Source organism: Drosophila yakuba, chromosome 3R (assembly GCF_016746365.2).
Source record: "Drosophila yakuba strain Tai18E2 chromosome 3R, Prin_Dyak_Tai18E2_2.1, whole genome shotgun sequence".
NCBI lineage: Eukaryota > Metazoa > Arthropoda > Insecta > Diptera > Drosophilidae > Drosophila > Drosophila yakuba.
In genome coordinates, this window is record NC_052530.2 from 4,070,337 (window position 1) to 4,085,795 (window position 15,459).

The window sequence follows — 15,459 nt, forward strand, 5'->3', positions numbered from 1 at the left end:
TGGAGATGCGGGGCATCGATCCCCGTACCTCTCACATGCTAAGCGAGCGCTCTACCATCTGAGCTACATCCCCGAGTGATCGAGTTTCGCCGAAAACACTTCTGATTCTTCGACATTGGTAATGAAATCAATGCCTGGAACGATTCGGGATGGACTACTAGAGATGCGTTGCCCGCAATGACAGCCACCTAATTAACTTTTACAAGCTGCTTTCTTTATTTCATGTTTCGCTTTATTATTTATTCACTTTGATTATAATTTAAAAATGTCAATATTTACACTTTGTCGTTGGGTTTATTTTGCCATAAAAATAACGAATGCACAGACCACCCAAATTGTTCTCGCCAGTCCTTCTTTTTATTGTTTTCCAGGATTCATTCCTTCTTGCGATTCGTCCTTTTGCTTCTCCATTCAGTCACCTGCCAGCTGATGCATATAATTATGGAAATTTTAAAGAGGGCTCGAAGAGAACCCACGAGCAAGCACAAATAAAACAAAATGAAAAATCGACGCGCAAAGTAAACACAAGATGCTGAGCAAATGAAAATTTTTACGAATTTGAGCGTAAACACATTAGCATAAATTCGAGACAATACAAACGAACAAGCTAAATCATCATGCATATTGATTATTTGAAAGTTTTCTTAAGATCCTAACAGAAAAATTATTAAAAACCTTTTTCCTCTATTTTAGGTGTACATTTTTAAATTTAAATACGTAGGTATAATCATAATGATCATATTATATATTTGCTGAACTGAGTATGAACTAAGGTAGAATAATAAACTAGTTCGCTATCTGAGAACATGATATATCTCAGCATTTTCTAAGACACTTTAGCTTAAACGTTCCGTATTAATTGTAGGGTATCGTTTTGCAATACTTTCTAGCAGTCACTTCAGTCAATTTAAATTGCCGCCAGATTGTGAAACGGAGTGGCAGCACCGAGTCCCGATTCCTTATTCGAATTGCAATCGATAACAAGTCAGCTGTTCGTGTCGCTGTCTTGTAAATTTTATAAACGTTCTGGATTTTATTTTATTTATTTCGGAATTCATTTGTTTGCTGTGAAATATAGTGGTCAAAAATCAAAACCAGAACGCATTAATGCTCTCAGGAAACTTGACGATTCAAAATCCTACGATTTAATGCACCTTAACAGTACAAACGCGGTCCACTGGCCAATTGTGATTTGCATATACCTTAATTTTTGTAAACATTTCCTACCGGAATAGAAATGTCATTAGATTGCTAAGCATTCCACGTGATGAGTGCACCACAGCAGCAACCGGGAGACAGGGGAGGAGGAACTTCGCTAGTCACCGGCAGGGATTTGGCTAATCAGCCGGCAAGAGGCTCCAACACCGGAAGATCTGGACACTCGAGCACCGGTTCTCGTGGTCTGAGTCCCAACAACTGGTGAGTTAGTCCTCCGAATACCCATCAACTCTAATAAAATTTTTTTTACATTGATGACGGGATATGTCAAGTTTAGTGAATTAGGGTGGCAAAGCGTTTCAATGCAAATGACATGCAGAATACATCAATACGATGTCATCTAAGCCTGACCCACATCTAGAAATATTTTAAAATCTGTTCCACGTAGAATAATTAAAAATAATAATAATTGTTAATCTGGGTATGCCCAAAACTCTATAATTGTTGAATCTTTGAAAGTTCCACAACAATTATAACAATCCCATATGGCCGCTTTAGATTTTCCAAGTACCTCGATTCTATGCAAGTTTTTGTGATCTAGACATCCTATGTTGAATTGCTAGCATTTGAATCTGTATTTATATAATTTTAAAAAAGGGGTATGATGTAGAATTCTTCATTCTTTTACCATAAATTGTAAGTTCAGGGTTGAAACCCCGCAGAAAACTGTCAACGTTCGCGGAATCCAAGAATTTTGCATGATTTTCTATTATGATAATGAAGCCAGGGCCACTCATGTACTTACTAATTTTATGACTCCCCACTTCTTTCAAATTTCATAAATATAATGTGTTGAGTTCGAGATTTTTTCAGCCGCCCTAACGCCGCGTTAAATAGCTAACCTAAACGAATTTTTTCGTCCTGTTTTGCATATTCAAGTAGGTGTATTCTGCAGCTTTGAAGTTGCCATCAAGGCATATGTGACAGATCCTTTATGAAGTAAATGCTTTGTAAAATCCGAAACATATTGGTCCTACGTCATGGCGATCAGACTAAAAACAAATTGGGGTAGGTTATTAAACCAAAGAGAATTTGGAATTATATTTAAATTTAAAAACTTTGGTATGTGCTTTAAAAAGAAACGAGTTTCGTAAGAGTGTAGATTTAAATAAACTAATATTTGTGAATTTTCTTAAGAGAAAGACGAAGTAAATGCTTTGTAAAATCCGAAACCTATTGGTCCTACGTCATGGCGATCGGACTAAAAACAAATTGGGGTAGGTTATTAAGCCAAAGAGAATTTGGAATTATATTTAAATTTTAAAACTTTGGTATGTGCTTTAAAAAGAAACGAGTTTCGTAAGAGTGTAGATTTAAATAAACTAATATTTGTGAATTTTCTTAAGAGAAAGACCACACCACTTCGACATTATCCTCAGAGATACATATAATCAAAAATATTAGGTTTATTGCCATTTAGCACCCATCTCGCACCCTGACACTTTTGGCAACATCTGCTGGCAAACGAGAAAAAATCGCCCATAATAAATATAAAATGGCAAAAACGTGTCGATTTCCTTTAACAACTTGAAAATGATTTGTTTCACAGTCTGCGGAGCATATTAACTTCGATTTTCAATTCACAGCAGACTTTGCCACACATCAAAACATTGCATATGGAGAAGGAACAGTACACCGGGGCATCCTTACCACCACCACTTGGCCAATTTTTTGCCAGTTAGGCAAACGCAAAATTTCATTTTTGCCGCAAAAGTTGCCAAACAAGGATATTTTGAGGAGAAAGGGACTCGGGTTGTTTGTTTGTTTGCTGGGCCAACCAGCTTGTCTCAATGACGTTGGTCCTTAGCCATAACCTGCGGCTCTGTCAGCTCCATCTTGTTAACCAAACAGGCTGAGCTCCATCGCCCAAGACAAAGGACCCACAGCGGAGCAGCAGAGTCCGAAAAAAGTCTAATTGATGGCCCTGTTCGAACCTGCATCTTGACCATTTCCGTTCGTCTGCGGATATGCATGTCTACTCAATTTTCCGGCAAATGAGTCGCCCTCATCTCTCCCGTAAGAACAACAAAAATTGATTGGAATTTGCAACAAGCGGATACAAATTTTTTCTCCACCTCGTTTTTCTCGCTTTTCTGCTACTCTTTTATACCATTCTCATCATTTTTTTTTTTTCATTTTTAGCCCTTCGACACATCAACACTTGTGTTTTGTGGCTTTTGTTATTTTGCTCATGGTGTTCTCCATACATTCCTCAATATCATGCAACACATTGAACCACTCATAAATGTCAAAAGTGAGGTGCATATAACGAACATTATAGCCCAGTCCAAGAAACAGCTAATAATGCAAATAAATGTATTATTAATGGTTCAGATTAAATAGAAAATATTGAAAATAGAATATCAATTAATATATGTTGATAGCGTATGTTAAGTTCGAATTTAAACGGGCTCTTCACTGAGCATTTTTTCCTGTTACCCTAATAGGTATGCAATCTAAAAATCTTTTGCAAATTGCTTTTTCCCAATATTCCTCAAAATAATGCCGACCAAAGGAATTCATGTAATTAATAAGCTTCAGCGACACATGTTTGAACTTTAGCGATAACCAACTTTTCTAGCTTAAAACAAATGGAAAAAGCCGAAAATGGTGGCGAGGTGAAAATTAATTATAAACAAATCTTTTCATGTCACCAATGGAATTTCCGACACTTTGCCGCATTTTTTCGCTGCTCAACCGAAATTTCACAGCAATTTTTACGGGATTTTCCTTTTCTCCTCAATTTTGCTTCCTCGACCATTTTCTCTTCGGGGCAATTGTTTAGGGTCACTCAAAAGCACATTTCACTTATTATTAGCTCATTTATTACACACCAAAAGGCGCCTGACCCTGGCAGCACCTGCAAAAACTTTGTGAAAAATGCTGCCCAATACAAAAAGGCGGAAAAAAAAGAAATGTATAAAGGAGAAAATACCTCCTGAATTTCCCCATCTCCTCCACGCGTCGGGCACCTTAAAATTAACACATAAATTTTCAAGTGGGTGGCCAATTGCCTGCGGCTGGCTATCCACGAGATACTTTTAGTCCTGCCAGTTTTTGTATAAGAATGGCGTAGAATAAAGTGGATTGTATATTAATCGGCTTAAACGAATAATTCATAATATGGAGATAATTTACAATAATATTCAGGTTATTTAGGGTTCCTATAGTTTTTTCTTTACAAATTATAGTAAATTTTTTTTTTGGAAATCTTACATTCAGTATAGAAAAATCCCCTTTTTGTGCTTACGCCCCTGACTGTGGACCGCCTGTCATTGTCATTTCCGTCTGAGTGCGTTCAATGTTCAGGACCCATCATCCATTCCACCAAATAGCCGCCGCGAACTGGGCAATTGACGTTGAAACTACGTGACGTAGAAAGGTAAATTGTATCTGCGGGATTTCCAATGACAGTGACTTTCCTTTTCTCGTTTTTTGTTGTGTGCAAATTGGCCACCTGACATCGCCCCCAACGCAGTGCTTTTAATTATAGACCACTAAATTAAAATCCGTGCGGAAAATGGGCAGGGGTGTATTTATATTGTCTGCCTTCATTATCAACTCAAATGCAGGCCGTAAGCATAAAAATCAGCAGTACCACTCCTCGAAAAACTGATAACAAAAGAAATCTCAAGACAGTCAAGGAAAAGTAAAGAAAAGCACCTCGGCAGTGCGGAAATAAATAAACGTCGCAACTTTCTTGAAGTCCCGAGAAGGGCACATTTAGAATACAAAATTAACAGCAGCCCCAACTTGTAACCTCTATTCTCTATCCTCGTTTAGTTATGCATTTCCTTTGCTTTTTTCTGCATTCTTTTGATTTTAATTTTTTATTTATGTTTTCTCCCACATCCACAGGCGACAGAACAACTCAATGAAATATAATTCGCGACCCTGGCATCGAGGCCGTTTGGACAAGCAAGTTCTCCCTTTTATTTTTCCGCACTTTTCCTTTGTTTTGCATTTTTGTATCCCTTTGCGCCATTTGTTTGTGTCTCCCCGTATTTGTTTGCCTTGCGTGAGCTCCTTGGCTTAACGCACGCTTGCACCTTTTCCGCCCAACCAAAACCCAAAAGTCGGGCTAAAAAACTCATCCTGCTGAAGGGACGATCCCTCGGTGGCAGCCACATTATTAACACTTGACTAAATATGCATTTCTTGGGTGGACGCCGTTGACGTCGCCAGAAGCGTTAACAAGGTTTGCATCTGGGAAAGGGAAGGATTGGCAATATCAACAGTCGTCCCAGAAAGTCTCTTGAATACTCTCCAGAACTGTGCAGATGTTTTTAAGAAAATATTTAATCAACCCACATTATCTCCAAAAATGCAAGACAACTGTATCTGTAGGTAAATCTGGTCAGGACTATATACACCATATAGAAATTATCGTGTTACACTCATACATATATCGATCCTAACTGACAAAAACTGATATCCAATCCTACGAATATAGGCTATTAATTATCATAATAAAAGTATGTGAATGAGTAAATTACGTAAATTCTACATGAATATTGACAAATTTAACTGAAAGATATTCTTTTCTATAAAATAGAAAATATAAATTTTGTATATTAAAAAGTTTTGCACCCTCAATCTATAAGTAACATGCAGAATGCTTAATAGGAAGAAATAAATTTATAGAAAGATACAATTTAAATAATTCTCATTTGTAAGCCTCATTAAAATCGCAATTTTTTGCGAACGCATTCCCAACGTGTAACGGTAAATCGTTACCCACCACCCGCCCAACCGACGCGAGGGGCGACTGCCGCTTGACGCACGGCTCGTAGAACCCGACTACGGCAAGGGTCCGGACCCTGGCCTCTATTTTTCCGCGTACGCGATTAGCAAGTTCGGACACCCATATCTCATAGATTGCCCGGATAATTTTGGTGGAATCGAAGCGTTTAGAGCGGATCACAAGCCCCGGATTAAGCGGATCGTGTCAATGTTTAGCTCTTGCAGCGGGATTTAATAAAAGTTAAATGCGAGCGATAACAATTGGTTGCCTTTCTTTAAGCCCTAACTGTTCGGATTCGGATTCTTACAGTGAAAGTTATTTAATTGTAGTTGATCTTAAGAGCTAAATTTCCTATTTAGATGCATTGTCCCTAGTTTGTGATGGCTTAAGTATGGTTAACTAAATGCTAGAAGATATGGCTAATACATTGACTATCGGCATACTTAGTGGCCCTACAATTGGTTACATATCGATTGATTGCTGTACTTAGCTGGTTATGACATTATTTTTCTATCATTTGATATTTGGCCCTAATTGGGCTTGATTTCGTTGATTTGTACCGCTTTAAGAGATCATTTTTGTATCCTTGCGTTTGAGATCGTGCGACCTGTATTTTCATCGACGAACTCATGGTGTCTTACTTACAATAGGTTCGACCCAAGCGAACTGACTGATGCTGAGATGAAATGGTTGTAGTGGCTTTGATATTGAAGCTTAGAACTCAGAATTCTGGTAGGATGATGTTTCTGAAAGAATGTTTGTTTTATTTTAAGGTTGAAGTTACTAATCAGCAAAGGCATTGATTAAAAATTCTTAAAACCCGTTTAAAAGAAATGTTATCCCATTTGTTGTGTAATTATTACTAATGCATTTTATATCCGTTTATGGCACAATACCTTTTAAATTGCTACGCTAGCTATTTCGACAGTTCATATTACTATTTAGATGTATTTAAAAGGGAATCCTCTTTACATGTTTTGATTGGATACTTTAATCAAATCTTATAAACTATCCCAGGTCGAATTTCACCACAGTATTCACCACACTCACTGTATATCCACCTTTTTAGCAACTTACCTTGATGAGCGCGGGGCTCACAGTCTCGTCCAAATTTTGTGCTCAGCCAATTGCCGTCGCTTTGGAACTCGAGGAATTTCGGCTTGCTGCGTTAGAAATACTTTTCAGCTAGATTTTTCCGTATTTTTTTGTTTTCTTTTTTGGCGGCTTCACTGGTTTCTTGGGAGATGGAGTTAAAGTCGAAGTCGGGACTCTGGTAGTTGGGACTCAACTGAGCCCGTGCACATAGCCTATCTGACTTTTATAGCGAGGCCATCAAATGGCATGCGCCGAACTTTCATTCATGCTACATAGAGCGGTATGTAAAGGACCCCAGATCCCCATTCCTCAGCCGGTGTCTTGCTTATTGTATTGTTGTATATGCAGTTTACCAAACAAAAATGCCAACACACACACTCAGACTTCTTCCTGGGGCCGAGAAGTATGCAACAGCCAACCAGAGAGGCATCTCGGTTTGCAACGGTACAACGGTACATTGCAGAAGAGAGAGAGAAACCAAATGACGGAGAGTGAGAGATGGAGAGCATCTATTAATTGCACGTGCTGCAAATGCTGTTATTATCGCTGTTGTTGGGTTTTATGTTGTTTTGCTTGTATTTTATTTTATATCCCCCCATCACTGCTCACTCACTCTCTCTCGCTCTCTCGGTTCTGCTTCGTGAGAGGCGATGTGGCGAAGCTGATGCGACGAGGATTTCTCTGCTCCTTCTTGGCCTGTTTACCGTTAGTCGCACTCGGTCTTTCCAGCTCGCTCGTTCGTCCTTCGCTCTGCCAGCACTGCAAGAGATGGAGGGAGGGGGGCAGATGGAAAATAATGGTTGGGGGTGGGTTAATTCCCCCCTCCCACTTCCACACCCACTGCTGCATCCTATTTAGTTACATTTTGTTATTGTTGCTGTACTTTGCATTGTTTTGTGCTGTGTTTTGTTTTGCTGCAGCTCTCGGGCCGTGACTTCGTGTTATGTACCGTTATGATCGTCGGCTCGTCGCTCGTTCGCTGCATGCGATGCTGTAAGTGTATGTGTGCCCGAATGCTGTTGTCCTGTTGTATGGATGGTTATGTACTTGCTGTTGTTGTTGCCGCTGCAGCTATATTGCCATTGCTGTGTGTTGTGCTCTCTAAACTTCTCCCGCCCCCAATTGAAAAAGGAAAACAACGAAATCGTATCCGAAGCTACTAACGACACTTCCCCCAAAATGAACTGCCCAGTATTGTGTTCTGTAGTGTTGTGTATTGTGCTGTTGTTGGCCTAACGGTAAATTGAAAGGTAGTTGAAAGCCCCATTAATTTTTGTGAAATGAAACTAATTATGCTGATAATAGCAATTAATAAAATATTTTCAAAACGAAGGTTGAGTTTAATAAACTTCCCCTTGCGTAGCTGTTTTTCAAAAAATAGCCATTATAAATCGAATTTTGTTGCATTTCCATAAAACCTTTCTGAATTTCAAACCAAAAATGTAAGGTTTTCGATGCAGGACTTACCAGTACTAAAAAAATTATAAACCATTACAAAATAATAAGGTTAAATAGTAGTTTTGCGATTTTTTTTAATGCAAATTTCCTTAGCAATTTATTATTGTCGTATGCTTTCAGTTAGAATCCAAGCTACAAAAGAAGTTGTAGCAGAACATAAAACATAATGAAAAATGTTTGTCTCCTTCATAAATTTTTTAGAAGGCTCCGCTTTGAATTTTATTCAGAAGCTCAATTCAATCAATAGCCATTCTCAAATTCAACATCAAACAACCGTTGAGCCTTGCCTTAAATCAAAACTGCAAAACAAACCTGTAATAACCGCGGGAAAGTTAAACGGAGAAAAACGTCAACAGTGTTGGTCGCACACACCGTGCGTTTCCGGTCTGTCGATCGCACCATGTTGACAACAACAAAATTCATAGCCTAACACGCAGGCTGATTTATATTTCACTCACACAACCGCTCACCCACGCATTCACATTTCACCGCACACGCACAGTGGGCCAGGCTGCCCAGATAGCGGAACTTTAGTAATAACTCAAGTAAACAAAAACAGATTTGACTGAAAATTTATATTTTGGACTTTATTATTAATTATATATTTCTAATCAGAAATTAATCGGAATCGGATGAATCTGACAAATCTGATTTATTTAAATTGTTTTTGAAATTAGGCAAAAGCCCAGCCACGGTTTTATGAAAATTGAATTCTTTACAATTAGTGCTAGAAGTTTTCGACATAGCCGTTATATACGGATCCGATGAAATAAGTAAGCCGTTCATAACATCCTCCATTTTGTCCTTACGGGAATGGTTTAGTCGAGTGTTTCTGAAATCTTTATTCCTGGCTTAAAGTGCTTCTTCAGACATTATTCCAATAGGAAGTGCAACACTGTTGATGATGTCTGCTCCGTGTATTAAAACTCTATGCACAGATGACGGCATATAATACCAAGAATATTTTTCTACAAAGACTTCAGCTGTTTCGTTTGCATATGAGTTGAATAAATTTGTATTGACTTGGTGTCCGCTAGCCATCACCCTTAAGATCACACTGAATCGGTATATAAATATAAGCTCGCTGCCACCATAAATTCGTCACATGTGGTTTCCTTCACAAGATTAAACCCTTTTCTGGCCTGAACTTTGTGGCACAGGTCACCAAAATCCTTCTTGGGCCGACCCAGATCTGAATTTAACGGTACATTATATATTAACAGTGGTTCATCAAGCCATTTCTCTATTTACTCCGTTACTCGTAGAGTAAAAGGGTATACCAGATTCGTTGAAAAAAATGTAACAGGTAGAAGGAAGCGTTTCCGACAATATAAAGTATATACATATATTCTTAACCGAGTCGATCTGGCCATATCCGTCTGTCCGTATGAACGTCGAGATCTCAGGAACTACAAAAGCTAGAAAGTTGAGATTAGGCATACAGACTCCCAAGACATAGAAGCAGCGCAAGTTTGTCGATTCATGTTGCCACTCCCACTCTAACGCCCACAAACCGCCCAAAACTGCCACGCCCACACTTTGAAAAATGTTTTAATATTTTTTCATTTTTGCATTGGTCTTGTAAATTTCCATCGATTTGCCAAAAAACTTTTTGCCACGCCCACTCTTACGCCCACAAACCGCCCAAAGCTGCGACGCCCACACTTTTGAAAAATGTTTTGATATTTTTCTCGAAATAAGTTTTGTTATAATGACATGATTTTCATTTTTCTGTAAGTCGGCTCATAGAAGTAGTTAATTTTCTAGTAATACTTTCAGATTCCATTTCAGAAAGCTGGCGGTTCTTTAAAATTTTACCAAATACCAATTCTTTTAAAACCAGAGGTCTCTTTGCGCGATCATTTTCGCTAAGTCAAGTGGAATAAAGCACGATCTTTTGGGCTGACATTTCACCTAAAAAGTGCCACAGACTTAACAGTTGGTCGAAGTTGGACATAATTCTGAATATATTAACGACACAAAGACTCACACGATACATAATTGCTAAATTCAGCTTGAACAAGAGTGAGCAAGGTTAGTTATAGTCCAAATAAGCTAGTATCAAGCATAATGCATACCTGGTAAAATAACAAACTTCAAACACTTTTTTTTACTAAACATAAAAATACGGGTCACAAACACATTGTTTTTATTTAGAACATATTTTTTCCTAAGGTTAACAGAAGTTGATGAATCAATTTGTTTTACTTTGTTTTAATTCACGAAATCAACAAACACGAAACTGTACGCCAAATATTTGCAGACCACCTGCTGAAACATATGTTCACTTTGAAAGCTCACAGCTGATGATGTAAACAAACAAAAACTATTATACAAACTATTATATGATAAGACGGATATTGCCAGTTAAAAAACCAAAAATAAATACAATATTTAAACATTTAAAAAGTGACTTTTGTCCCGCTAGAAAAATCCTCTGGCCCACTGTGACACGGCGGCAAACAGAGAGAGCAATTCATAAACAATTAAGTGACACTTTGAGTTTGAGTGGCGTGTGAATGTATCGCAGCAGGAGGCCATTTAACGCCAATGCAATTAATGTGATTGAGTAAACTTTGCCGGACTTCTGAAAGTCTTTTTGTGTGTGTTCAAACGAGTTGTTTTTGCAGAACGAGTTATTTACGCAATGATTTGATTCGTAGCAATTTAGTTGGTGACTATATTGTTCAATTATTTTTATAACGGTAAAAATGACTGATTAATATATGTCCATATGATGTAGGAAATATAATGTTATTTAAAAGCTCAAACTACTGAATGAATATTTTCTTCCCTATATTTATTTTAAATTTATAAGATATTTTAAGTCATCGTGTTGAAATATTACGTTAGTGATTAACCAATAGCAATGCTCAATAATTTCACGTCATTTCCCTGCAAAATCCTTTTATTTAAAATGTATTTTTATCAAAAGGCAGATATTTCAACGATTTAATTTTTTTCTTGTTTCTTCATCCCTTACACCTCGACTCTAATTATCCAAAAGCTTTTCCACCGCTTGGAAATAATCATAAAAAATATTCTGTGAAAATCCGATTAGCCGAGACGCTTGCCGACGCATCTGGCAATTGAAAAGTTTGGACGTTGTGCGTTTTTCTTATTCTTAATTAAATCCAAAGTGCTGGCATAAGCTCTTGTTATTGTTGCCCATCATATTGGGCTCAAGCATTCCTCCTGTGCCCTATCGAGCATTTGTCAAAGCGGCAAAAGTGAATAATTTTTCATTATCGAGCGCGATAGGAAACGACAGTAAGACCAAGTGCCCCCCAAATTGACAATTTTCTTTCGCTGCTTGCCGACAAACTGCTGGAGTGTCAAATCATAAATATGCATCTAACGTTTATCTAACGTCTTTATGGCCCAATCCCCCTAGCATTGTCTCTGTTTTTGCTAAGGAGCAGAAGAAAATTCCCTTGGCCCTTTAGATGGAAGTAGACTTAAAAGTAATTTTACGTCTGACTAAACATTAATGTGCTCAATATTTTATTGTTTGTTTGTTATTTCGTACTTTTGCTGTTTCATGGAGTCTTTATCCTTGCAAGACGTCCAAGGCACAGAGTTGATTATGCGGGAAGCTTCAAAAACTTTTCGGTATGCTGCAATTTTTAACTGTTTTTTTTTTGGTTAAGGGTAACTGAACAGTAAATATCTGAGTTGAAGACAAAGCTTTGTTAAGGAGGCAATAAAGTTTTGGGAGTTTGCCTACTAGATCTGCTTCAATCGATGTTATTGATTAGCTGCAGATGATTCCTCAATATATAAAAACTCTTAGGAGACACTTGTTTCTTTAGTTTTAATTAACATTTTTTTTATGAATGTAAATAATCTTTTCACAATGAATTCACCAGTCATAAGGATATAGGGATGGTTTTGTAACTCTTCGAAGTGGGATATTAGTTTGATAATCCTAAACCAAAGTGATATACATATGACTGCATCTGTCCGCCAAACATCTACCATTTTAAATGAATGAATGCTAACAATGCATTCTAAATTTGCTATCGAATAAGCGAACGTTGGTCACAGTTGTTTTGTTCCACTTTAGGGAAAAAATGTTTTTGTTTATTTGCTTCATTAAGTGTTACAATACAACTTTTGTTAACAAATTCCCAGTGAAGCGAATGCATTTGTTTTGAAACAAACCTCTTGCCTTCGCACAACTTCCACCGAACTTCAACACAAATCCAAGCCGAAAATAGCTACCAAACGAGCAAAAGTTGACCACAACTGGCCTTTCTCTTGGCCAAATGTTAATTTGGCTTGGCTTGCACTTTAGTGAAACACCTTTTTCGGACACTTTCGGCAATCCACAATGCATGGGGATGTAGCTCAGATGGTAGAGCGCTCGCTTAGCATGTGAGAGGTACGGGGATCGATGCCCCGCATCTCCAATTGGATTATTTCCCTTTTTTGCCAAGTGAAACACGCAGACGTCGGCAGTTTTGTCTTTTGCATTCCGGGACTTATGTATATGTTGGGGGGTAAAAATTTGCCACTAATGAATATTCAAAGGTTGCTGTGTAGCTGCCAAGCGAGCATTATCCGTGGAGTCTCATATCTGCATCCCTTAGAACCCGCCCCCATGTCGACAATCAAGACGCGTAATTTGATTTGCGCCCTCATCACATTATTACACTCAGAAAAGAAGGTGTTAGACTTCACTTATTAATTTTGCTTACAAACTAAAATATATATAAATATAATAAATACTTGATATTTATACCCGTTACTCGTAAAGTAAAATGATGTAGAAGATGCGTTGAAAGGTGTGTCACAAGTTCACTAGTCGAATAGATTTAGCCATATCTGTCTGTCCGTCCGCTACAGTTGTGTTCCTCCCCTTACTCAGCTAGTGGTTATGCAAGAGAAATCATAAAATTGGTTTGGCATATCAATAGAAATTAGCAAGACAATATTCAAATAATAAATAAAACATTTTTGAAAATGTTGGACGTGCCAGCCTTTTGCGATTTAGTGGCGTTAGAGTGGTAATCTTTTGAAACAGTTTTGACTTCTCGAAAATATTATGCTTAATATCAAAGTTATAGTTCTTATTGTTCCCGAGATCTAGATGTTCATAATAACAGCGTTCTTAATAACAAATAAATACATATACTTTTAGTATAGGTATAAATACATATGTATAAAAATAATTCGAGCAATAATGTTTATTTGACAGTTCATCTTCGATTGCATCTATAGAAAGTGTAATTTTAATTTTCCAAGTGTAGTGTAGCTAAGGGAAATGGCTGAGAGAACACATTGTCGCACATACATCAGCACAATATGCCAATGTTTGTTTACTTCCCTGCATCGCAGAGAACTTTGCCAGCAATTAACCAGACGGCCGCAGCAGTCAGAACAGTCAGCACAGTCGGAATGTGGATGTGGAACTGAATCTGTACAGGAGTTGGAGTTGTCAATGGGCCAAAACACGGTCCCAGGACTCCGCGGGCAACTTGCTGGGAACTCCTCCAAAGTCTCACTCGGACGGGTTTGGTGTTGTAAATGATACATGATGTGCTATTTATGAGAAAAAGCTTTTGTTTTAATTTTTTCCCTACCTTGGCATTGTTTTTCACAATTCTCCATAGGACAAAGTTTTCAACGTAATCTAGTTAAGCCATTGCTGTTTTCGTGTCGTTCGTAAAATTTATGTATGTATTTTCAGGATTTTAATTGTTTTAAGTGTTTTACTGCCAAGAGTTTGTAGTTAGTTTTTGAAATATACCAAAAATAAAACGTAGTTTGGAGATGCGGGGTATCGATCCCCGTACCTCTCACATGCTAAGCGAGCGCTCTACCATCTGAGCTACATCCCCGTGTTATGGATACCTGAAAAAAGGTTCATTATTCACTGCTTTACCCACTAAAGCTGGACAATTACCCGCAGTTTAGTTCAATTGGCATGCAAGTCGACAACCGACCTGGTTACAGCTTCATAGGCCAAGTATGAACTGGTTTGCAGCTTAACGATTTTTGGGTGTGGCGTTCGAAAGACATGACCACTCTTTAGACAGTGGTGTAGTTCAAGAGGTGGTTTATACACAGGCGTTGATACTGTATTTACAGAATAATCAAAATTGCTGTCAATCGAAATTAGAAATAACCAGACACCATTGCTTCTTATTTACTACTATCACTTTATTGCATACCATTATGTATATCTCACCACCAAAATGTAAAATGGTCCTTATACTTTTGGAAACCGGAAAAAATCAGACTCTTTGTGCTTCATGCTGGCATTTGGTAAAAAATTAATATGCATAACGCATAGCGGAAAGAAAAAATAAACTTGGGAAAATGTATGCAGTGATGAGTGAAAAAGGATGCCACTTGATTTGTTTGTCCCCAACTCAACCCCCGCAGGATCAACAATAACACGACTCCTTATCGGAACCGGAAACGGTTCCCAAGAAAGAGGTCCTGAAGAAGTCCTCAAAGTCACGGTGGCGTGTGTGACAAGTCCTTTCTAATGAGCAGGAAGAATGCACGTAGACTGGAGGGAACCTACTGCTCAAATCAAGCCAAAAAGTCGCCCTCAACTAATAAACTTCGCCCAGGTCCAAAGTCAATTAAAAAAGGAACAAAAATTGTACGTGACACCCGGAGATAGACAGTCAAAAAAGGCATGGTAAGAAGTGGAAATGGAACGAGAGTTCTTTAACTGAAATGCCTGAACTAAAAAGTCGCAGACTGTCTTGAAATTAAAATTACACGACGCTTGAATAACTTTCGCCGTACTTCCACCCCACTTGCGTTCCGCTGGCAGGTAAATGCTGACAAAAGTTTTTGAGGTAGCATTTCTTTTACGATTCGCCAGAGAGAGGAACCGGCTAAGAAGATGCGCCACTTGCTATGTTTTTGTCATTAATTTTGTATATCATTGAGTTTTACGAGGCTCATAAATATGAAAACGTTTA

At 38.0% G+C, this 15,459-nt stretch overlaps 1 protein-coding gene, 1 long non-coding RNA gene and 3 other non-coding genes across 8 annotated transcripts in view; 2 read left to right on the plus strand and 3 right to left on the minus strand.

Moving 5' to 3' along the window:
• On the minus strand, positions 1-73 carry Trnaa-agc. Its single transcript has one exon. It is a non-coding gene; the product is annotated as a tRNA-Ala (tRNA).
• LOC120321761 lies at positions 25-7,717 on the minus strand. Its single transcript, XR_005561486.2, has 2 exons — positions 7,040-7,717; positions 25-6,708 (listed from the first exon to the last, which is right to left on the minus strand). It is a non-coding gene; the product is annotated as an uncharacterized LOC120321761 (long non-coding RNA).
• The window catches only part of LOC6535463, a 24,990-nt gene continuing 10,612 nt past the window's right edge, over positions 1,082-15,459 (plus strand). The window contains exons 1-2 of one of the 4 annotated variants that reach the window (XM_015191674.3): positions 1,082-1,419; positions 5,077-5,136. In XM_015191674.3, coding sequence (XP_015047160.1) covers positions 1,268-1,419; positions 5,077-5,136 — 212 coding nt within the window. In that variant the 5' untranslated portion in view covers positions 1,082-1,267. Of the gene's footprint in view, positions 1,420-5,076; positions 5,137-7,846; positions 8,051-14,823; positions 15,171-15,459 lie in introns of those variants that run through there. The other 3 variants (XM_002096061.4, XM_015191675.3, XM_039375545.1) reach the window with 3 other exon arrangements.
• On the plus strand, positions 12,855-12,927 carry Trnaa-agc. The gene has a single exon. It is a non-coding gene; the product is annotated as a tRNA-Ala (tRNA).
• On the minus strand, positions 14,286-14,358 carry Trnaa-agc. The gene has a single exon. It is a non-coding gene; the product is annotated as a tRNA-Ala (tRNA).